Genomic DNA, 23,955 nt, shown 5'->3' with positions numbered 1-23,955 from the left:
GCGCCCTGGAGAAGAACCCAAGACGGCGTTCCAGACCCATTCGGGGCAATATGAGTTCCGGGTGATGGCTTTTGGGTTATCTGGAGCTCCAGCCACTTTTCTGAAGGCAATGAACACCACGTTACAGCCGCTACTTCGCAAATGCGTTCTGGTTTTCTTTGATGACATCCTTATTTTCAGCAAGACTCGTGAAGAACATCTCGTCCACCTACGCTTGGTGTTAGAGCTCCTCCGCCGTGACAAATGGCAAGTCAAGATGTCTAAGTGCTCCTTCCTGCAGCGCCAACTCCGTTATCTGGGACATGTCATCTCGGAAGCCGGTGTGGCTACTGATCCTGATAAGGTCATCGCAGTCCAGCAGTGGCCAGTGCCTTTGTCTGCCAAAGATGTGCGCAGTTTCTTGGGGCTTGCCGGCTACTACAGGCGTTTCGTCCGGCATTTTGCAGTTATTGCTAAGCCATTGACTGAGTTACTCAAAAAGGGTGTTCCCTTTCATTGGATTGAACCCCAAGCCAATTCATTTCAGGCATTAAAAGATGCTCTTACTTCGGCCCCGGTTCTGGCTCTCCCTGATTTCAACAGACCATTTTGTGTGGAGACTGACGCCAGCGGCATAGGTATTGGCGCGGTGCTGATGCAAGGGGGACACCCATTGGCTTTTCTTAGTAAGGCTTTGGGTCCACGATCCCAGGGGTTGTCGACATACGAAAAAGAGTATATGGCTATTCTCTTGGCGCTGGATCAGTGGCGTGCTTATCTGCAGTATGGCGAGTTTCAAATTTTGACAGATCAAAAAAGTTTGAGCCAGCTGACAGAACAACGCCTCCACACTCCTTGGCAACAGAAGGTCTTTTCTAAGCTTTTGGGCTTATCTTACAAGATTGTCTACAGACGTGGGGCTGAGAATCGAGCTGCTAACGCCCTCTCATGCTACCCAATCAGCTCATGTGCTGCTTTTTCAGTAACTGAACCCCATTGGTTATCTGAGGTGATCCAGTCCTATAGTACCGATGAGCAGGCCCAATCTATCATCACACGTCTGACTGCAGATGGCCAATCAGTGCCCCACTTTACATTCCTCAACGGCCTTCTACGGTATAAATCTCGTTTGTGGGTGGGGGCCGACACTACCGTTAAGCGCCAATTGATCGCTGAGTTGCATTCCAACCCTATGGGAGGGCATTCGGGTATTCCGGTCACTCTCCAATGACTCAAGCAATACTTTGCCTGGACTGGCATGAACACAGAGGTGCGCGATTTTGTCACTGGCTGTCAAGTGTGCCAGCAGGCCAAACCTGACCGGTCCAAGTTACCAGGTCTTCTCCAGCCCCTTCCAGTTCCAGATCGGGCTTGACGGATCATCTCGATTGATTTCATTGAAGGGTTGCCCATGTCGGGGTCTGTTAACTACATCTTCGTCGTGGTTGACATCTTTTCTAAGTATGCCCACTTCCTCGGATTGAAGCATCCGTTCACTGCGAGTACCGTGGCTAAGCTTTTCTTTTCCAATGTCTTCAAGCTGCACGGCCTGCCCCAAGCCATTGTGTCGGACCGAGACCGCATCTTCACGAGCAAGTTTTGGCAGGAGCTCTTCCAGTTGGCCAAAGTGGACCTACGCATGTCTACTGCTTATCACCCGCAGTCCGATGGCCAGACCGAACGAGTCAACCAATGTCTTGAGACCTTCCTTCGCTGTTACACGCATGCCTGTCCCAAGCAGTGGAGCCGATGGTTGGATTTGGCTGAGTACTGGTATAATACTAGCTTCCACACTGCAGTGGGTTGCTCCCCATTTGAAGTAATGTATGGCTATGCCCCTGGTGCCTTCGGAATTGAGGCCGCTCACAACTCTTCCATCACTGATCTAACCTCTTGGTTATCTGATCGAACTCTCCACACCGAGCTGATACGGCAACATCTGCTACGGGCCAAGCAACGTATGAAGAAGAATGCTGATATGAACCGCTCCGAACGGCAATTCGCGCTCAATGACTGGGTCTACCTCAAGCTCCAACCGTATGTCCAATCTTCTCTTGCTGAGCATTCCCATCATAAGTTGGCCTTTCGGTTCTTTGGACCTTATCGCGTTATTGCCAAGGTCGGTTCTGTGGCGTATCGCTTGGAGCTTCCACCCTCATCTGCCATTCATCCGGTTTTTCACGTCTCCCAACTTAAAAAGGCAGTGGGTGCCGAGCAGATTGTTACTCCTGAACCTCCATCAGAATCTTCAATATGGAGTATTCCGGAAAGGATTCTACCACGGCGCTACCTACGCCAAGGTTCGGCTTCGGTCCTACAGGGTTTGATCAAGTGGACTCATCTTCCAGAGTCACTGGCAACCTGGGAGAAGCTCGCTGATCTGCAGCAACAGTTTCCTCGCGCTCTGGTCTGGGATCAACTAGGCATGCAAGAAGGGGGGAATGTCAGCGCTGTGCCTGTGCAACAACCGGCAACAGACGCTGATCAGGCAAGCTACGAAGGCAAGAAGAAGGCCCAGGAAAGGATGGAGCGCCAAGCACGGCCCAGGTCCAGGAGTGTACGTTTCTTTGGCCCAGAGTGGCGCCATGAGTGAACCGGTGCGACGGTAGAGAAGCCCAGAGGGCGTTGCATGTGTGCGTGAGTCACCGTTCGGCTTATATGCCGTGTAGAGGACAAAGCAGGGGGTATGGAAAACATTGTATGAACTCTCTTCTCAAGTAATCAAGATTCGTCCGTGGCCGTCCCCGTGCTCTGCTTCCCTTTCTAAGCTCTGATTCTTCCCTTCCAATTCTGGTTGCTTTCTCCCTCCTCCGATTGCTGCTAACAAACCCGTCTCTAACCCCTTCCAAAATTTGTTCTCTTGGCCTCGAATGAAACTCCCGCGCTACCGCTACTCGTCAGAATCGACTCTCGTCGACCGCGACCCGTGATTCCCCCCGTCTCCTATGATTTTGATGAGCCCCCTCTGGCCCTCTCCGTCTTTACTCCTGCGACGCCTACCGCCGCAGCCCCCGTTTGCTCCGCGTCCGCGGCAATCGGCATCGGGCAACGGGCAGGCAAGGGGCGGTACAGATTTAGGCAAGGGGCGGTACAAATTTTTTGTCAGAAACGTTACTGTGCGGGCGTCCGTCCGGACGGACCCCGCACCGCTCGACCGACCGCGCGCCCGCCTCGCCTGTGACCCGCGAGCACCAGTCTCTCGGCCTCCTTGCCCGCTCCTCCTCCCGTTGCTACGTCGCGCGCCGTCGCCCTTCCCTCCCTCCCTCTACGACCCCCATGCCACCGGAGGAGGAGGGCGACGGCTTCCGGTGAGCTGCTCCTCTCTCCCTCCCCCCTTCCTCCTTCCCTCCTCAACCTTTCACGTCCCATGAGAGGAGGGCGATGGCGGTGGCTTCCGGCGAGACGCCCTTCCCTCCCTCCCTCCGTGACCTCCATGCCACCGGAGAAGAGGGCGACGGCGGCGGCTTCCGGTGAGGTAGGTGGGTCCTTCTCTAGATCTGAGCTCTCCTCCTCCTCCTCCTCTGGATCTGAGGGGTACGGCGGTGGCTAGGGTTTCGGCGAGCTCTCGGGGTCAGATCTTGTCGTGTTGCAATGGTTTTTTTATGTTGCAACATATAATTTCGAATGTTGCAATGAGATTGTTTTTGGGTTGTTGTAACAGATGTTTTTGCGATGTTGCAGTAGTACTGCTTTGAGATGTTGCAGTATGTTTCAGTTGCTTCAATCTCATGTTGCAGTAGGTGTTCCATGTTGTTTCAAGTGTTTTTATTTTGAGCGTTGTTTCATATGCTTCACACCAATGTTACAATAATATGTTCTAAATGTTTTAGCTCCTTCATCCTATCGTTGCAGCAGTTAGTTCGGTGTGGTTGCAATAATATGTTCATGGTGTTTTAGCTGCTTCGTCCTAATGTTTTAGCTGTTGTTTCTTGTTGTTGCAATAATATGTTCATGGTGTTTCAACTGCTTCATCCCAATGTTGTAGCTGTTCAAATGTTTTAGCTCCTTTAACCTATTGTTGCAGCAGTTTATTCCGTGTGGTTGCAATAATATGTTCATGATGTTTTAGCTGCTTCAGCCTAATGTTGCAGTAGTTGTTTCCGTGTGGTTGCAATAATATGTTCATGGTGTTTCAGCTACTTTAGCCTAACGTTGCAGTAGTTATTTCCGTGTTGTTGCACGTGTTTTATTCCAGCTTTCTATGTTGTTCGGCCGGGGAGGGGCGAGCCGGGGCGACCGGGGGCGCGTGGCTCGTCGGAGGAATAGTGGACGGAAGCGTTGGGGGCGAGCGGATGGAGGTGCTGCGGTCAGAAGGGCGATGTGGCATGCTCGTCGCGGACGTGGGGCGATGCGAAGACGAACGCGACGGGCTACGGGGTGAGCTGGGGGGGGGGGGGCGACGCGAGTGGCGTGGGGAAAATGAGCACAGAAGAGAAATGGAGGGAGCAACGTGAGCCTCCTTCACGTAGACGTGTGGAGACTTACGTCCGTGGCACCGTCCGATCGATCGCCATCCATCTACGTCCGGTCGCCAGCACAACCCTTTATTTTTTTTCTGCTGTCCCCGCGCGCGGTGCGAGTGTCCAGTGCGTGCACCGTGCTGCGGCTGGCTCGGGACCCACCCACGGTTTGAACACAGGCGCGCGGCGGGTCCCGCGCGTCACGCGACGAAAACCGCGGACGACGCGCACGGGCGAGCACAGGCGAAGCACGCACGGACGGCGAGACGCCACGCGCGACGCGGGTAGAAATACGCGGCGCCACCCCGATAACGCCCCACTGCCCTTCCTCCCTCGGCGGAAACATCCCACTCCCCGGGCCACCACAACCTGCCTGCCCGTGCCCGCCCACTGCCCAGCGCGCACCATCCACGCCTCTTCTCGTCTTCTCCCCAGCTACCGCGCCCCCTCCCTGTATTACTGCGTGCCCTGTTCTTCCCTGTCTGCTCCACCAGCTTGGAGCTTAGCTACCTGGGCCTGGCTGTCCGCTCTCCGAGTACGGAAGCCTCAGCAGCTGAAGGATCTGGCCTGGGCGCCCGCCGGACGACGGGAGAGGTACGTGCTTGCCTCCTGCCTTGGCTTGCCTTCTTGTTCTTGGGTAGCTGGTACTAGCTCGGGCTTGTGTGCGGTTGGCGACTGAGACGGATGGGATTATGGGAAGCTGCTGTTTTGCTTGCTTTGCTTCAAGGTTCAGGTTCAAGCTCCTGTAACTCTGCTCGGACTGCGTGTCGTCTCTGCTTGCCCCTGTTAGTGCCTCTTCGGGGCCTCGCTGTCTTACTGCGGCTGTTTTTTACCTTAGCATGTGGCAGACTGGCAGTGGTTTGCGTGAACCGATCTAGACGCTCTCAGTTCGTTGTTCTGTGCCCTGTGACGCTGAGAGACGTGGGAGCTTCAAAAAAAAAAGTATAGTAAAACGAAGCTGCTCTGAACTCTGAAGGGGGCTTTTCTTGGTGAATCATGATTTTTTACTCTCTCCATTTTCCTTAAAAAGTGATTGTTTTTTCTGCATACAGTATCCTGCAAGAACAGGATCCTACTACTAGTAGTAGTACAAGTAGCCTACAACTCCCATAGGCTCGTACAGCACATTCATCATTCATGCCTTCATGGCCTTGCTTTGTGAAGTTATGGGGAATTTCTTGTTTCTTCTTAAAAAAAAAAATGTCAATCGATCAGGTGTTAGGATGAGCACGATGCACACGAGTGGTGGTTAGTACGCGTTTACGCGGATCTCTTGATCCGCGACCGGAAAAACAACAGATCTAGAAGCTTTTGACCACCTGATTTTCTGAAAATTTTATATATAAAGAGGATAAAAAAAATTCTTGTGCCGGGAGTGGTTCAACGTACGGGTCAAACTCCTTGTGCGGAGCGGGGGTTGGTTTGCCGCAGAAAATTCTCCGAGACCGATGGTGATACTTTATGACTCTCGCCTGCAGCCTCTCTTCTGTTGACTGTTCTTACCACAGTTCAGTACTCAGGCCTGGTATAGTTCTAAAAATTTTCACCTCAAACTATCACATCGAATCTTGCGGCATATGCATGGAGTATTAAATATAGACGAAAAAAACTAATTGTACAGTTTGGTTGGAAATCACGAGACGAATGTTTTAAGACTAATTAGTCCATAATTAGCCATAAGTGCTACAGTAACTACCATTAGCTAATGATGGATTAATTAAGCTTAATAAATTCGTCTCGCAGTTTCAGACGAGCTATGTAATTAGTTTTTTTATTAGTATCCGAAAACCCCTTCCAATATCCCCGAAACATCTAATGTGACATAAAAATTTTCATTTCGCGAACTAAACGCAGCCTCACGTCGTTTGATTCGGAGACTGTACGGTGTACATCTCTTACCATGACGCAGAATCGTAGCTTTTCTTTGGTCAGCCTTACAGCATCCTCCTGCCCTTTCTGTCAGCACGAATTTGGAGATAGTTGGTCGTGCTTGTGTTTGTCGAGGTTCGGTGTGCTGCTGTGGTCCTATTTTGGCCCGGGTTAGATGCAAATTTAGTGGAGGATTTTGGGGATTACTATTTGGTCTACATCTGGCTTTCACAACTACTCTCTCCATCCCAAATTATAAGTTATTCTAAAAATCTTGAAGAGTCAAATCGTATCAAGTTTAACCAAATTTATAATTAATGAAGAACCTAATGATACTTAGTCGGTATGATAAATGTTATTATCTTATCATATAAATTTGGTCAAACTTGAGATACTTTGACTCTCCAAAATTTTTGGAATGACTTATAATTTGGGATTGAGGGAGTAGCATTTTCTGATTAGGCTAACTAGCTATATGCTCGGTCATGGCTTTCAGAATTAGCATGGATGAAAATACCTGCATGCTACCTTCAGTAAAGAGAACCTTTCCGAGGGAGAGATACTCTTTTTTTTTCCTGATTGACTAGAGATGCTGTTAAACGTATGTGCTAACTGTAGATTTTTCACAACTTGCTTTCTGAGAAACACACCAACCTATTTTTTATTATATGTATTAAACAGTAGGGGCTTCTTGCCCCTCCTGAATTCTCAAAAAAAACTTGCTTTCTGAGCAGTTAATTCTCAACTTGTGACAGTTGGGAACTTCTGTGAGTGCTTCAGCCTATTCAGTTGGCTGGTTCGTATCGTTGTTGGTTTATGTAGAAGTACTGCTGGCTGGTTTGTGTGAGAGAAAAATACTGTTCCGGCTAGAAATTTACGATCGTTTACGACAAGCCACAGCCAAACGAACATGCTACCTATTGTTGAGTTAGCACACCAGATTTATTTCTGTAAGGGACAAGGCTGTGTAGTTGGTTCTCATATTTCACTGTCAAACTTCAAGTACTAATTCTCTTACTGGTACATTACTTTGTCGGTTTTGTTCTCACATGCTTAATTTACTGTTGCAGATTCTGTTTGATCCTCATAAACTACTCCTAGACAACTAGAAGACATATTCACACATATCAGCAATCAAATTGCAAACTCCGAATTGACTTCAAAATTGGACATGCTTGTCTTACCAGAAGCAATTGATAACTTGGAGTTGTAGTCTATCGGACTCTCTACTGGACCAGTATGGCTGACACTCCAACTTCCCGCATGGTGCACCCCTTTGGCGACGTCCCAAGGCAGACTCCCAAGCAATTCCTGTATTCTGGTAACTCACAACACCACTGTCATCCATACCAGTCAGCTTCGGACACCCATGTCGTGCCGCAGCATCGTTACACCATGAGGTCTCATTCGCCGGATGCTACTTCTGAAGACCATGAGACTCACAAGCAGTACACACTGGACTCCTCAGCAGCTTCTGGTTGTTCAAGGCATGATTCTCCCTCCAGTCAAAGTGTCCATGCTGGGAGTGGCAGCCCTGTATCTCATGAAGACAGCCACTCCGGCTCCACAAATGGCAATGGATCACCTGTGAGCACGTCGTGTGTCACTGAGGACCCTACTGATCTCAAGCAGAAGCTGAAGGATCTTGAGGCTGTAATGCTGGGGACAGACCCAGAGATCCCCAACAGTCTCGAGATCTCCATAGCAGACCAACTTTCATTGGAGCCCGAGGAGTGGAAGCACATGATGAGCATGCCCGGAGGGAACCTGAAGGAGCTGCTAATTGCCTGCGCTAGAGCAGTGGAACATAACAACAGCTACGCCATTGATCTGATGATCCCAGAGTTGAGGAAGATGGTTTCAGTGTCTGGTGAGCCACTTGAGAGGCTGGGAGCCTACATGGTGGAAGGTCTTGTTGCCAGGCTCGCGGCCTCTGGCAGCTCAATCTACAAAGCTTTGAAGTGTAAGGAGCCCAGGAGTTCTGATCTCCTCTCCTACATGCACTTCCTGTATGAGGCCTGCCCCTACTTCAAGTTCGGCTACATGTCAGCGAATGGCGCAATCGCCGAGGCTGTCAAGGGAGAAGACAGGATCCATATCATTGACTTCCACATCGCTCAAGGGGCTCAGTGGATCTCTCCCCTTCAAGCCCTTGCAGCCAGGCCTGGCGGGCCACCGTTCGTGAGGATCACCGGCATTGATGATTCAGTCTCAGCTTACGCCCGAGGCGGCGGTCTGGAGTTGGTTGGCAGGAGGCTGTCACACATTGCTGGCCTCTACAATGTGCCCTTTCAGTTCGATGCAGTCGCTATCTCCAGCAGCGAAGTAGAGGAGGGGCATCTCGGCATCGTCCCTGGTGAAGCCGTCGCTGTCAACTTCACCCTGGAGCTGCACCACGTCCCCGACGAGACGGTGAGCACGGCGAACCACCGGGACCGGCTCCTGAGGCTGGTGAAGGGCCTGTCGCCCAAGGTGCTCACGCTGGTGGAGCAGGAGTCCAACACCAACACGGCCCCCTTCGCGCAGCGGTTCGCGGAGACGCTGGACTACTACACGGCCATATTCGAGTCCATCGACCTGGCGCTGCCGAGGGACGACAGGGAGCGCATCAACATCGAGCAGCACTGCCTGGCTCGGGAGATCGTGAACCTGGTGGCCTGCGAGGGCGAGGAGCGGGTGGAGCGGCACGAGGTGTTCGGCAAGTGGAAGGCACGGCTGATGATGGCCGGGTTCAGGCCGTCCCCGCTCAGCGCGCTGGTCAACGCCACCATCAAGACGCTGCTGCAGAGCTACTCGCCGGACTACAAGCTCGCAGAGAGGGACGGCGTGCTCTACCTCGGGTGGAAGAACAGGCCCCTGATTGTCTCATCGGCATGGCATTAGTGTTGACTTCAGAGAATGTTGATCTGATGGAGAATGTTTCTTGTAACTTTCTAAGTACCTCGTAGTAGTTTAGATATGTTTGGCTGAGCACTAAAACTATATATAGGAAGCCTGTGGTGATACTGAGTCGGAGTAGAACACCTATAGCCTGATGCTGTGATGGCAGTCACCACCAGCCTGATAATGTGTGGTAGTAAGTCTTGGTATATGTTTCAGTTAATCAGTTTTGCTTTGAAAATCTGGGTGCATTCTGAAGAGTGATCTCAGTCAGGAAGGTCATCAACCCTTTTAACTAACCCTTCGGAAATCTTCGCTAGTGGGGCCGAAAATCAACAGAAATATCAAATTATCTAGTGTGAAATGATATATTTCATTCCATATTGAATATCAAACTGGCATCGTTCATATGCAGGCGATAACAAAGCTTTGCCACCGGATGGCTCTTTGGTTCTATCCCATATTCCAGTACAGAAAGAAGTCTACATAACCAAATTATCATAATCTAATTAATCATAACTGGTTTGCTGTACAACGAATGTTGAGCTGCAGCGTCACATACAGCGAGTACATCCAAACAGCAAAAGACATCATGTGTCATCGCTGCAGCTCCCAGGTATACCTTGACCGCCTCCAATTATGTGCGGATGATACACAGTAGAACATCTTCTGAAGAGATCTTCATGACGACGGTAATATGTGATTCATGGAGGTATAACCATCTGCTGAGACACTCATGGACCCATCACTAAGTTACCAGCACTACTGTAACATAAGTTAGCTGATCGGTCCAAAGGTGTGGCTTTGAAAGTAAACCCTTCATTTCCTTTTTCTTCTCTGGAACCGTATATGCTGCTAGCTGCATTTCCAGGTACTGCTGTCACAGGCATTCCTGGAAGTCCCATGCTACCATACACAGGAGCCATGTGTTGCATTTGATACTGCATAGGTTCTGGAACTGAGGGCTGCATTTGGTTTGTTGCATCACTGTGGTTAGGGCTGATACCTACACCAAGGTCAAGACTGATGGTGTCACTTTCGGCTGCCTGAGAATATTGATTGGTGAAGGCCCTGGCATCGCATGCTCTCATCATGCCACCAAGGCCTGGCATGTTGCTGTTAATAGGATGCACCACAGGCTTCATCATGGGAGCTGTGGACATCTCATGGCTTGCATTCCTTGAAGCAGGGACTTCATGGTTATGTTTTCCTTCATATGTTGTGATCACTGACTTCGGGTCATGTGATGCTCTCTCAACATGCTTCCTGACCGGGCATCCTGTATGTGTGCATTTGTAGTAACTCCTGCAATCAAGAACAGAAGTGAATATGTTTTTACATATGAACGCACTGCCTAATGTGTCATTATTTTCTTAAAAAAATAAAGTGCGGAAAACTAGAGGCATGCCAATCTTATCACCAGGACAGCCACATCAAAATTTTGGCAACCATAGGTATCAAACCAACATGAATTGGAGTCCACATGCCTAGCTAGCAACCCAATTCAGAGTAAGTTCTTTCAAGCCTTACTTCCCAGCCAAATTAAACTACATGAAAGGCTTCGAACCAAAAGACCAAGCGTAGAAGACAAATCCCAACCAACCAATTGCCTTGACTTCATGTCAATAAAAAACACATTTTATTTATGCAAACTACATATATTTGGAAAAGACTGCAAGACAATGCTTATTTTCTACATCAAATTTACTTTTGCAGGGTAGGGCGATAGGCTAGGATATATACATAAATCAACATATACTTGTATGATGGTATAAAAAATGTGAAGCACCTGATATTCCTTCCTTATACACTTTACATATATCTCATTACTTTAAATCTTGTGTAGTTAGATGCAATCTATGCGAAGGGAATAGAACACATCATAATAGTATTGGCTAGTATCTGCCCAAATCAGGTACCAAACAGTACAAAATGGCAGCACAAATCAACTGAATAAATGGACTCTAGCTCTGAGGGACCTTGAAGGGACACATGGACAGATCTTAATAAGAAGGCTTCCTTCTCCATATTTGAGATAGATGTCCATAGCAGCTTTTGCATCTTTCCACCATACATCTTTACCAGATCTGCCTCCTAATTTGTTGAAAGTCAATCTTTCAGCTTATCAGCGTTAAGTAGAAAATTTTATTGTTTCTTGGTCATTTCCACTCTGGATTGAAGTTTCTAGAGAGCACAAGTAACCAGTATAGTAATAACAATTTTTTTAGAAAGGGCCAAAAATCAACAGGTACGCAAATGATCAATTGCAATAAGATATGCTGATTACAAACATTTCCTAGTTTTTAGTCCAAATAATATAACCCGACTTTATCAGATAATGGTTCAAATTCTCTTGGAATGTCAAACACAAAAAAAAAGAAGGCAAACATAATAGTAGCAAAAATAATGAACAAAATGAGTACTGACCGTGGGTTGGGGTTTCCTTTCACTACTTTCTGCCCATATTTGCGCCAGCGATACCCATCATCCAAGATATCAACTTCACTAACAGTTTGTACAACAACACGGGGCTCGCGATTTGGTTTACCCATCAAAGCAGCATCGATACCAGCAGATTCCATTTTCCTAGTCACACAGTTGTGGAGTACAGGATTAGCAATTGAGAGGAGAGAGCCTTTAGGGCAAACTGAATCCAAAGTTCAAACCATGTTTTACCTGCGTTTCGAGTCCAAATCATCATCGTCGTTAGCGTCATCCCCAGGGTAGGGTCTTCCACCTCCAGCATCAACATCATCATCACTAGCTGGACCCGGAACAGTATCAACCATGCCAGCTGAATGTACTTGGTTACAGAGGTTGGAATAAATATTTGAAGGCTTGTCTGCATAATAACAGAAATTCTCAGACCCAACAAAATGTCACAGGTAAACATTAAGAAACTTAGTATCAAATGATCATTGTATGTTCAAATCATTCCTTCTCAAGAATTTGGAAGACTCAGGAACTAAAGTTGTTACAAAAGCAATTGAAACAGACATGCAAAATGAGCAAGAAAATACTTCATAAAGCAAAATAGATATATGTATGCTCAAGTAGAAATTGCAATGCACCGGAAAAATGTAATTACAGAAAACCATGGCACACTCACCTTCAATAGGTGCCACACCATCATATCTTTCTTCACCTTGGCTTGAAGGAACTGCACCAGCAGCTAACCTTCTATTCGGTTGGGGCTTAGGATGATTATGACGCCCTTTATAAACAACTTCAGTAATCTGACCATCAAACGAACGCTCTAATAGCTTTTTAACTTCACAATTAGGATGCGTGCACTTGTAATAACTTCTAGGATTTTCACTTCCCTTGACATGCTTCTGTCCATATTTGCGCCAGTTATAGCCATCCTCTGCTGATTTTTCAGCTACATTTTCAGTTTGTGCCTCCTGGGCAGCATTTTCAGAGCTATTTATCTGGTGCATCTCTGATGTACCAACTTCAGCAGGCATATTGTCAGATGGACAAACTATTGAAACAGGTTGGTTTGGAGCACTTGAAACATTTGTTGTGTGACTCGATTCCCGTGAGCAGAGAGGTTTGTTTTCAGTCATCAAATTGCTAGATGGTGAGGCATGATTTGAGCTATGATTTTGCATAGGGGTGTCATGATGATTTTGATTGTTGACCGCAGGAGCCTGCATGTGAGCACTATGAATGTCATGGAATACAAAATTATTTGCAGTGTAAGTCAACAAGAATAAGAACACAGAAGCCCCATATGGGTATATCACAATAAATACTGAAGTTTTTTCATAAAAACGTATCAATTATACAAAAAGAAAATTTTTACATATATGAGAGTAGACAAGTTTTTTATAGGAAGACTTAGATGGCCTGGTTAGAGCTGTACCTAGTAGTGAGAAGCTTTTTATAGGAAGAGATCTTAATGGGCATGTAGGTACTACAAGCGCAGGTTTCGAGGCAGTTCATGGAGGTTTTGGGTATGGTAGTAGGAATCAGGAGGGGGAGGAAGTTCTGGACTTCGCGGTAGCTTTTGACCTGATGATAGCCAACACTTTCTTTAGAAAGAGAGAATCTCATCTAGTGACCTTCAGTAGCAGACAACACTGTAGCCAGATTGACTTTGTCCTCGCAAGAAGAAAGGACAAACGAGCATGCTTGGATTGCAAGGTGATAGCAGGGGAGTGTGTTGTTTCTCAACATAAGCTTTTGGTGGCAGATTTTCGTTTTCAGGTGCGTGCCCGTAGGGATAAACAAGCTAGGATTGAAAGAACAAAGTGGTGGAAACTGAAAGGGGAGACGTCAGAGGTATTTAGGGAAAGGGTTATCAAAGAGGGCTCTTGGAAGGAAGAAGACGACATAAACAATATGTGGGACAAGATGGCAACCAACATTCGGAAGGTAGCCTCAGAGGTGTGTGGAGTAACCAAAGGAAGGGGGCGCGAGGCTAAAGATACTTGGTGGTGGAACGAGGAAGTCCAAAGGGCTATTAAGGAGAAGAAAGAATGCTATAGACGCTTGTACCAAGACAGGAGTGTGGACAACATAGAGAAGTACAAGGTGGCAAAGAAGACTGCAAAGCGAGCTGTAAGTGTGGCAAAGGGTAGAGCGTACGAGGATCTTTACCAACATTTGAGTACGAAGGAAGGAGAGAAGGACATTTATAGGATGGCTAGGGTTCGTGAGAGAAAGACACGGGACTTCAACCAAGTTAAGTGCATTAAGGATGAAAGGGAGCATCTCTTGGTAAAGGAGGATGAGACCCGACATCGATGGCAAGAGTATTTTGACAAATTGTTCAATGGTGAGAATATGGACACAACCTTTCAGTTGGATGACTCTTTTGATGACACCAATAGGCGCTTTGTACGGAAAATCCAAGAATCTGAGGTCAGAGAGGCGTTGAAAAGGATGAAAAGAGGTAAGGCGATGGGACCGGATGGTATCCCAATCGAGGTGTGGAGATGCCTCGGGGACAGCTATAGTATGGTTAACCAAGTTGTTCAACCATATTTTTCGATCGAACAAGATGCCTGATGAGTGGAGGAGAAGTATATTGGTACCGATCTACAAGAATAAAGGGGATATTCAAAGTTGTACAAATTACCGGGAAATTAAGTTGATGAGTCATACTATGAAGCTATGGGAGAGAGTTATCGAGCATCGCTTGAGAGCAATAACGCGGGTCTCTATGAACCAATTTGGTTTCATGCCCGGAAGGTCAACCATGGAAGCCATTTTCTTAATAAGACAAGTTATGGAGCGGTATAGGGAGAAGAAGAAGGACCTACACATGATTTTTATTGACTTGGAGAAGGCTTATGATAAAATACCAAGGAATGTTATGTGGTGGGCTTTGGACAAACATAAAGTTCCAACGAAGTACGTCGGGCTCATTAAGGACATGTACAGCAATGTTGTGACTAGAGTTCGAACAAGTGATGGAGACACGGATGACTTCCCGATTAGGATAGGACTACATCAAGGGTCAGCTTTGAGCCCTTATTTGTTTGCTTTAGTGATGGATGAGGTCACAAGGGACATACAAGGGGACATCCCTTGGTGTATGCTTTTCGCGGACGATGTAGTGCTAGTTGATGAAAGCCGGACAGAAGTGAATCAGAAACTGGAGTTATGGCGGGAGACTTTGGAGTCCAAAGGTTTTAGACTTAGTAGAACTAAAACTGAGTATATGAGATGTGACTTCGGCACTACTACTCGGGAGGAGGAAGATGTTAGTTTGGAAGGTCAAGTAGTGCCTAGGAAGGATACCTTTCGATATTTAGGATCAATGCTACAGAGGAACGGGGATATTGATGAAGATGTTAGCCATAGAATCAAAGCAGGGTGGATGAAGTGGCGACAAGCGTCTGGTGTCCTATGTGACAAAAGGGTACCACAAAAGCTAAAAGGCAAGTTTTATAGGACGGCGATTAGACCTGCTATGTTGTATGGTGCAGAATGTTGGCCTACGAAAAGACGACATATTCAACAGCTAAGTGTCGCGGAAATGCGTATGTTGCGTTGGATTTGTGGTCATACAAGAAGGGATCGAGTTCGGAACGATGATATACGTGAGAGATTAGGGGTAGCGCCAATTGAAGAAAAGCTTGTCCAACACCGGTTGAGATGGTTTGGACATGTGCAACGGAGACCACCAGATGCACCGGTGCGTAGTGGAATCCTAAGTCAGGATAGTAACGTGAAGAGAGGCAGAGGAAGACCGAAGTTGACTTGGGTAGAGGCAATAAAAGGAGACTTGAAAGGATGGAATATACCCAAAGACTTAGCCTTAGATAGAAGTGTTTGGAAGACAGCTATTCACGTGCCTGAACCTTGATTGCTTCTGTTGGGTTTCAACTCTAGCCTACCCCAACTTGTTTGGGACTTAAAGGCTTTGTTGTTGTTGTTGTTGTTGTTGTTGTTGTTGATGAGAGTAGACAAGTTAAGACTCGGGACAAAATATAAGAATATCAACTTCATTCGATGTTGAAGTTAGAACACCCTATTTTGTTGATAATAACCGAAGCCACAGAAAGAGTAATCCTTTCAGCACTGCAACATAAGAATGCCATGGAAATTTTATAAGGAAACATCCACACCACTTCGGTCGTGGACTATTCCTATGAAATTCCTGTAGACTTTCCTCTTTATATTCTAATTTCGCAGGCTTGTTGTAAATGTGTAAGCACACTAGCAACCTTTTCACCTCGAACTGTCCTAAAACTCATAACATATATTCCTTAATCAATCCATTTTCCAGTGTAGCATTATCAAGCCAGAATGTAACAGAACCATAACTCATTCAGACTTGAAATTGTGGTATACACAAAGCCACAAACACAACAGTATCACTCATATGTGGTCAGTTACTCAGTTGAAAAAATAATACTGGGCGCTCAATAGCAGGCCCCTGGTCCCCTTGTGAGTCATTTGCAAAGCCCTAGGGATTTTTTCCCAAACCATGATAATGAACTGTGTCACCTACTTTTTATTTCTAGCAAATCCAAGTAGAAAAACTTAGACTAGTGACAACGTGCACTAGACCCAACAAAACTGAGTTAATCATATTCCAATATAACAGTCAAGAGTTCAAATTAATTTGATGCCAAAATTCACTCCCTAACTCCCAAAATAAACAGCAGAGAGGGGGGGTGGGGGGGGGGGGGGGGGTAACCGGTTATGTTATCCAACTAACTTACTGATAACTACAAAGCTATCAAAGTACGGTAACAGATCAAGGTGTTGGTAAATTGGTAATTACTATTTTAGTCAAAGAAACATGCACATAAGTGCTACTCCCTCTGTTGCCTTTTACCAGGCGTGACAAGGCTGTTTGCAGATACCAAGGACAAACTTCAATCACATGCAAATTGTATTAACTCACGTAGTCATCTGTGTCCCCGCCCCCGGGCACGAAGTCTAACCGTCCCGTTTCCGCCCAGCAGTATACAGGCCACGTTTGCATCCACTCTTTCATTTAATGGACCAAAGGTGCCGTTCCATGCATGTAATGTTTTGGCGTTGGGATATTTGCATGCATGAGACGTTTCGGTTTTGAGTGGTCTAATTAAGTGTCTCCCTCGATACTCCAGCCCACCCAGTATTATGGCCAAAATGAAAAACAAGAATACGCCTGTTATAACGGAACGGAGATAGTAGAACACAGTAGAAAGGGGGTGTTTTTTTCATACAAAACAAGAACAAAAAAAAAACAAATTGATTCCATGAACCAGAATGCAATATAGAGCTCCTATGATCCTATCTATAAAATGTAAAACACTGAAACAAATTAGCTGTATCTCTGAATACTAATAAGATAAGGATTGAACAATAAGCGAGCATCATGCTGCTAAAAGGAAGTGGTGTAAAGTACATCAGAACTATAACTTCCCTCTGCAGAGCTTAAAGATAATTTCTACATTATATTTTAGGTTGCGTTTGGAAGTAGGTATTGAGACTCAGAATTCGGAATTGGAATTGCTAACTCCGAATGACGCTGTTTGGATGTCATGGAATTTGGAATTGGAAATGAAACTCAATACCAACCGGTATTGGTCCCGCTCTCACCCCTTCACCCTTGATACCGAGCCGAGCCCCTCCGTATTCGCTGGAATCGTGTCGCCCCCGTCCCCCCGCGTCTCTCTCTCACCCCCTTCGTCTTCGACATGAGAAGCTGCGCCACCGCTCCCTGCCTCCCTCGCGTCGCTGTCGCTCCCTGCCTCCCTCGCCGGCGGGCCGCGCTGCCCCTCCCTGCCTCCATCGCCGGCGGGCCGCGCCGCCCCTCCCTGCCTCCATCGCCGGCGGCGTCGCCGTCGCTCCCTGCCTCCATCGCCGGCAGCGTCGCTGCCCCTCCCTGCCTCCATCGCCGGCGGGCCGCGCCGCCCCTCCCTGCCTCCATCGCCGGCGGCGTCGCCGGCGCTCCCTGCCTCCCTCGCCGACGGGCCGCCCCGCCCCTCCCTGCCTCCATCGTCGGCGGGCCTTGCCGCCGCTCCCTGCCTTCCTCCGCTAGCGGGCTGCGCTCAACGGGCGGCAGAGGGGATGAGATGTTGTCTGTCAATTCCAATTTGATGATATGGATATCCAAACATGAATTGGTATTTGCCACTCAGTTGAATTCTATCTAGCAATTTCATCTGCATCCAAACAATACCTTTGGTATTGTATCCATTTCCAAAACTAGTCTGATTTGGTATTCAACCCAATTCAATTCTAAGCCCTCCAATATCTACATCCAAACGAAGCCTTAGTGGTATCATACAAACAAAATGCTTAAACTCCCTTTGTTGCTATAAAGATAAAGTTTTTTTTGGTAGCTCCCTCAAGATGCATGTTCTATGTTGCTGAAGAATTACAAAAGTAATCATTCCAATAATGGTTCCATACCGCCGATTGAGAATTGAGATGAGGCTTGAATTCAAAATCCCGAGAGCCTCCATCTTCCTGGCCACTACCAGCTGAATTATCCCTAGGCGAAGGCAGTATGTCCCGATGAGTGCTCTTGTTTATGATTGCAGCCATGCTCAGAGTACCAGTTGTGGGAGACGGTTCAACCTAAATAGAAACAATGCTATTTGATTATTTGTCCAGCAGGATAAACTATATCTATATGAATTATTGAATATCAAATAGTGTAGAACGACGCTCACACAACTTGTTCAAAGTGTTTCTGTTATGACAATATAGTATTATTTAAGCCCTTAAAGGTTTATTAGAACCACCAGTGAAATCTGAAATGAATACTAACTTCATTAATTCTTACTTTAGTAAGAAGAATATATTTGCCAAGCATCTAATGATTGGAAACGGAAACGGAAACAGAGAAGAATGTCAACAGTAACAACAAACTGGAACAGAGCAATAATTATGAATCTGTAATCAAGCATCCTATCCTCACTTATTTTGGGTTGTGGATAGTCAGAAAGAAGAATGAAAACCAGAAACAGCACTTAAACCAATCTCAAGAAACAATAGCAACGAAATGGTCATCCATAGTCCAAGCAAGCCTGCAAAATTCACTCTTTCCTTCCCCCAGCAGCCTGGTGTTTTCTTTATGGAAGTGTACCATCCCTTAGCACTCGAGACCAGTACCATACCACCCGAGGCTGAGGAGACATTTCCTTAAATAAGGCCCTTTAAAGCCCCCACAAGAGAAATGCCGAGCGATGATTTGTTCTCTGAGCCACCAAGTGTGTGCCGGACAGAATAATTCCCCCAGACGCACAAGCAACAGCCTTCCCCATCACCCCCCGCACCAAATAGACGGCGCAGGGGCGCCCCAAAAGGAGGAGCCGAGCAAAAACAACCATATCCCCGAGAACCCCGCGGGAAAGGCAGCTCCAGAAGCCGCATATCACCACCGGAAATGCGAAAGAGCGGGGCAAAAGCGCGATATTCCGGCGCCACAAGCAAATCCCACCGGCGCAAATGTCTCATAAACTAGGCCATAAAGCTAATGCGCATCGGAATCCCTCTTTCCCCCCGTCCCGAATCAACCTGGGAGTGACATGGAGGCCCCGGAATTCGCAGATCCCACGGGAGAAGTGAGTGGCGCGGGTGACAGTTACAGGGCCGGCGCGGTAAATCACCTTGAAGTTGTTGAGGAGGACGGGGGACTCGAGGAGCGCGCCGGGGCTGAACCCGGCGGGGATGGTGAGGCACGGCTCCCGCGAGATCGGCAGCCGCGCGGGGGACATGGCCTTGTACCTCGCGCCGGCGCCGGCGAGCGCAGCCACACGTCGATCCGCCAGGACCGGCTTCTCCGGCGAGCCCCCAGCGCCGGCGGGGAGGTCCCCGGAGCTATGGTTTGGCGAATCGGCCATTGGCGGGGCCGGGATGTGGGGAGCAGAGTGAGGGGGACGAAGACAGGGAGCGAGCTAGGTGGTGGTTTTGGAGGGGATAGTGGGAAGGGCAGTTTGGGGACAGTGGCCCGTCTGGTAGCGGGGGCAGCGTGGGGTGGGAGGCCGCGACTCATGTTGACCTAATTAATAAATAATGGGGGCACGTGGATTGCCCCTTCTGCCCCTGCGACGTGCGCGAAATCGCAGGGGGCTGGGGGGGGGGGGGGGGGGGGGGGGGGGGGCGGCGGCGGCTGGCCGGAAGCGGAGCAAGCGTGGGGCGTGGCGTGGGTGTGAGCAGAGCAACCGCGGCACGAAACCGGTGGTGGGATCCGGGGCGGGGGGGCCAGTGGAGTGCAGACAGCGACGACGAATGACGTTTCACGTGCGTTGGGGCCGTGGTGGTGGTGGGGCCTGTGGGGAAATGAGGGGTGGGCAAGATAAATGTGTGTGTTAAATTCTGCATGGGATACCTGTCAGGGCAGAGACGCAGAACAGTAAACAGAGGAAGAGGGAGGGGGTCTGGCCTGAGGGTGCGTTCAGATCAAAAAAAAAAAATTTGGATTTTGGCTCACTGTAGCATTTCGTTTGTATTTGGTAATTAGTGTCTAATTATGGACTAATTAGGTTCAAAAGTTCCGTCTCGCGATTTCTCGACCAACTGTGTAATTAGTTTTTTTTTTCGTCTATATTTAGTACTCCATACATGTGCCGCAAGATTCGATGTGACAATTACTATGCAAAATTTTTTGGCAACTAAACAGGGCCTGAATTGATTACAGGAGCTGCACGTTGGATGGCGTAGGACGGTAGGAGATGTTTCTACTGCGGTTAGATTAGATTAGCAGATCCAGGAACTGCGCTCGCAGCAGTCGGAGCAGTGACAGTGAGCAGCTACACAAATAGGGCAATGACAACGTCACTCGAATTTAGGGCCTGTTTAGTTTAAATCGCTAGAGGAAACTTTCAAATCTAATTAGTCCATAATTATATATTAATTATTAAATACAAACGAAAGTATTATAGTAGCCAAACCAAAAAAAAAAAATTAGGAACTAAACGCGCCCTTGTTTTGCATGCTATTGCCTATTGGTCAAGATTGCTTACATCACCATTACCTGCTAGTTGATGGTAGCGAGTACCAGTTCTGTAGTATGGAACTGGAAGTGTCACATACCCAAGCTCGATGAATGTGGGTGAGCATTCGTTCTAAGAGCTAACCATGGTAAGGGAGTCTCAAACAAAGCCAGAAAGTTAGCTCATTTATTTCCACATCGAATTCAGATCCCGCTACTAAAATTTAGAAGGTGTGTCGGGAGAATATTACATGGGGTGTTCGGATACTAATAAAAAAAACAAATTACATAATCCGTCAATACTCCACGAGACGAATTTTTTAAGCCTAATTAATCCGTCATTAGCGCATGTTTACTGTAGCAAAAACAATGTCAAATCATGGGCTAATTAGGCTCAAAAGATTCGTCTCGCAAATTAGTCACAAACTATGTAATTAGTTTCGTAATTAGTTTATATTTAATACTTCATACATATGTCTAAACATCTGATGAGATAGCGACTAAAATTTAGAAGGGGCGACCAAACACTCCTGCAGAGAGAAAATGATACGAGAGAGTGTACTTTCGATTCTTCGAGAAAGAAAATGTGATGTGATCCATGCTTCAGTGGCGTGAGAGAGGTTAGATTGTTAAAAATCGTATATGTAGGACCCACATGGTTTAAGCAATGTGCTAGAGATAAACCTTGAAGGGGTAATAATTTTTTGTTCTCTTTTTTTATACGAGGTGGATGGGCTTAGAGCCAGTGGGCTAACATTATTGGCAGAAAAGCTCTAATACAATACAACATTCGTAAAAAAGCAAGAGTAAGCAAATGCGGCTCTCTCGTTTAAATTGTAAATTATTCTGATTATTCTAGATATAATCTATATTTAAATGCATTGTAAAAACTATGTACCTGAATGAATACCGGGAGTACAACTTTTAAGAAGTTTCAAAAGCCAATGCATCTGTGCTCGTTCGGAGATTTCGAAATTGGAGCCCACCACAAAATCCATGACCGTTATTGTGCCAAGTTCCAACCAGAGTTATGCTATAAAACAGTGGCCATGGAGTGACAGGGCATCAACCCTAATGATGTTGCTTCAGAGCTTATGAAACTAGGCATATTCAGCTCTAGACTCTAGTAGATATTTAGCCTTGATCTTATTTCCTCTATTCCAAATGATAAGAAATTATGGATTTTCTAGTTTTGGCTATGCATATACATTATGTCTAGGAATAGAATAAACACTTCTCCCCCCGTTCCAAATGAATCTAGACATGTACTTCTAGGTTTCGTAGATACGTAGCTTTTGCTATACACTTACACATATACTAAGTCTAGTAGATACAAAGTAAAAACAATGAATCTAAAAAAAACCAAAATGCCTTATAATTTAGAATAGATGGAATATGTATCTAGAAAAGTTGACTTATAGTTTGAAACGAAGAGAGTACATACGTATTCGGCTCTGCTTGAAAGATGGTTTATGTGGTACTGTTTGGATCTATTAGCTGATAATAATCAATATAATTAGCTAATAGCTCATAGCTAACATTAGCTAGCTACTATTAGTTGGTTTGGTCCAACTAGTTGATAGTTATCAATGAGTATTAGCTAACAATTAGCTAGATCTAGGTAGATTTAAATAAGCTAATTATTAGTAATTGCTAACTATTAGCTCCATGGATTCAAACAACAGTAAACCTAGGGATGAAAACGAATCAGATCATCCTAATCCGATTTTCTTTGTCGTATTCGGATCGGAGCGGATGCGGATAATGCGCGGATGCGGAATTTTTTGGAAGCTGGTACGGATATGGAGTGAAATCGGATCGGATGCGGATTTAAGTAGTCAAGTAATACGTGCTTATGTAGAGAATTATATGCTTATTAAGAATTAATTTTGTAAGGAATGAATAACAAGTATTAGACAATAATCCTGTATTGCACTCCATCTCATGGCTATCACGCCGACAAAATTAACAATTAACAAGTCATCCTCAATGATAATGATAAGTTATTAGCTAATATGTAATAACAACCAGCGAGATGTCAGTTGAAAATTTATAACGCCAAATAGCGACATAACAAAATAAGAGTTATCAACTAATAAACTTTTTAAAATTCCTGAATTCTCTAGGATTTAGTCTAGGAAGAGAAATTAGCGGATATCCTATTCTATGCATCGGATAATTCGTATAGAATTTACGGATAATCCATATCCGACAGATTTTAAATAATAGATATAATTAGTCCAGTATTCTCATCTCATACAATCTCATCCATCCAACTAAATAGAAAAATAGTTCATCCTATCTCGCTAACCAAACAGACAACATGGATATCAAGAGAGTACATATGTATTCTGCTCTGCTTGAAAGATGGTTTATGTGGTACTGTTTGGATCTATTAGCTGATAATAATCAATATAATTACCTAATAGCTCATAGCTAACATTAGCTAGCTACTATTAGTTGGTTTGGTCCAACTAGTTGATAGTTATCAATGAGTATTAGCTAACAATTAGCTAGATCTAGGTAGATTTAGATAAGCTAATTATTAGTAATTGCTAACTATTAGCTCCATGGATTCGAACAACAGTAAACCTAGGGATGAAAACCGATCAGATCATCCTAATCCGATTTTCTTTGTCGTATTCGGATCGGAGCGGATGCGGATAATGCGCGGATGCGGAATTTTTCGGATGCCGGTACGGATATGGAGTGAAATCGGATCGGATGCGGATTTAAATAGTCAGGTAATATGTGCTTATGTAGAGAATTATATGCTTATTAAGAATTAATTTTGTAAAGTATGAATAACAAGTATTAGACAATAATCCTGTATTGCACTCCATCTCTTGGCTATCACGCCGACAAAATTAACAATTAACAAGTCATCCTCACTGATAATGATAAGTTATTAGCTAATATGTAATAACAGATCTCAATTGAAAATTTATAACGCCAAATAGCGACATAACAAAATAAGAGTTATCAACAAATAAACCTTTTAAAATTCCTGCATTCCTTTAGGATTTAGTCTAGGAAGAGAAATTAGCGGATATCCTATTCTATGCATCGGATAATTCGTATAGAATTTACCCGACATATTTTACCGATTCTATATCCTACTCCGCATCCGCACACAATAGGATTCAGATTAACTATATCCGCATGAATATTAAAAGTTCTCATATATATCTTTAAAATTCGAATTTAGATTGGAGCAGAGCGAAGAAATCCACACCACTTTCACCCCTAAGGGTGTGTTTGGTTCCATGGATATCAGCGTCATGGATATCCATGGATACACGGTGTTTGGTTGGATGGACAAGCTGAACCTAGATATTCACAATATGGAATATTCTGAGTAGATACTGAATATCA

The 23,955-nt window shown here is 45.9% G+C and overlaps 2 protein-coding genes across 3 annotated transcripts; one reads left to right on the top strand and one right to left on the bottom strand.

The window, feature by feature from the left end:
• Window positions 1-4,777: 4,777 nt before the first annotated feature.
• LOC136542522 (chitin-inducible gibberellin-responsive protein 2-like) lies at window positions 4,778-9,429 on the top strand. Its single transcript, XM_066535007.1, has 2 exons — window positions 4,778-5,033; window positions 7,379-9,429. The coding sequence occupies exon 2, from the start codon at window positions 7,548-7,550 to the stop codon at window positions 9,189-9,191; it is 1,644 nt and encodes a 547-aa protein (XP_066391104.1). The 5' UTR covers window positions 4,778-5,033; window positions 7,379-7,547; the 3' UTR covers window positions 9,192-9,429.
• Window positions 9,430-9,537: 108 nt separating this feature from the next.
• Window positions 9,538-19,575, bottom strand: LOC136542521 (WRKY transcription factor SUSIBA2-like). 2 transcript variants are annotated; one of them, XM_066535004.1, is made up of 6 exons: window positions 19,256-19,567; window positions 18,054-18,221; window positions 12,298-12,841; window positions 11,865-12,030; window positions 11,616-11,774; window positions 9,538-10,493 (listed from the first exon to the last, which is right to left on the bottom strand). In XM_066535004.1, exons 1-6 carry the CDS (start codon window positions 19,487-19,489, stop codon window positions 9,923-9,925), a joined length of 1,842 nt encoding a protein of 613 aa, XP_066391101.1. In that variant the 5' UTR covers window positions 19,490-19,567; the 3' UTR covers window positions 9,538-9,922. The 2 variants fall into 2 exon arrangements, with proteins under 2 accessions (XP_066391101.1, XP_066391102.1); XM_066535005.1 differs by lacking the exon at window positions 9,538-10,493 and adding an exon at window positions 10,517-11,282 and having other exon boundaries at window positions 19,256-19,575.
• Window positions 19,576-23,955: the final 4,380 nt, after the last annotated feature.

Source organism: Miscanthus floridulus, chromosome 3 (genome assembly GCF_019320115.1).
Source record: "Miscanthus floridulus cultivar M001 chromosome 3, ASM1932011v1, whole genome shotgun sequence".
Lineage (NCBI taxonomy): Eukaryota > Viridiplantae > Streptophyta > Magnoliopsida > Poales > Poaceae > Miscanthus > Miscanthus floridulus.
This window is presented reverse-complemented; position numbering and strand designations above follow the sequence as displayed.

What these genes read in the sequence shown, in the direction of transcription:
- LOC136542522 (XM_066535007.1), top strand. Translation starts at nt 7,548, where the DNA reads ATGGCTGACACTCCAACTTCCCGCATGGTGCACCCCTTTGGCGACGTC.
- LOC136542521 (XM_066535004.1), bottom strand. Translation starts at nt 19,489, where the DNA reads ATGGCCGATTCGCCAAACCATAGCTCCGGGGACCTCCCCGCCGGCGCT. An exon ending in ATCTCAATTCTCAATCGGCG is followed by an intron (nt 12,842 to 18,053) that starts GTATGGAACCAT and finishes GCTCACATGCAG; the next exon opens with GCTCCTGCGGTCAACAATCA. An exon ending in TGGTGTGGCACCTATTGAAG is followed by an intron (nt 12,031 to 12,297) that starts GTGAGTGTGCCA and finishes GTTATTATGCAG; the next exon opens with ACAAGCCTTCAAATATTTAT.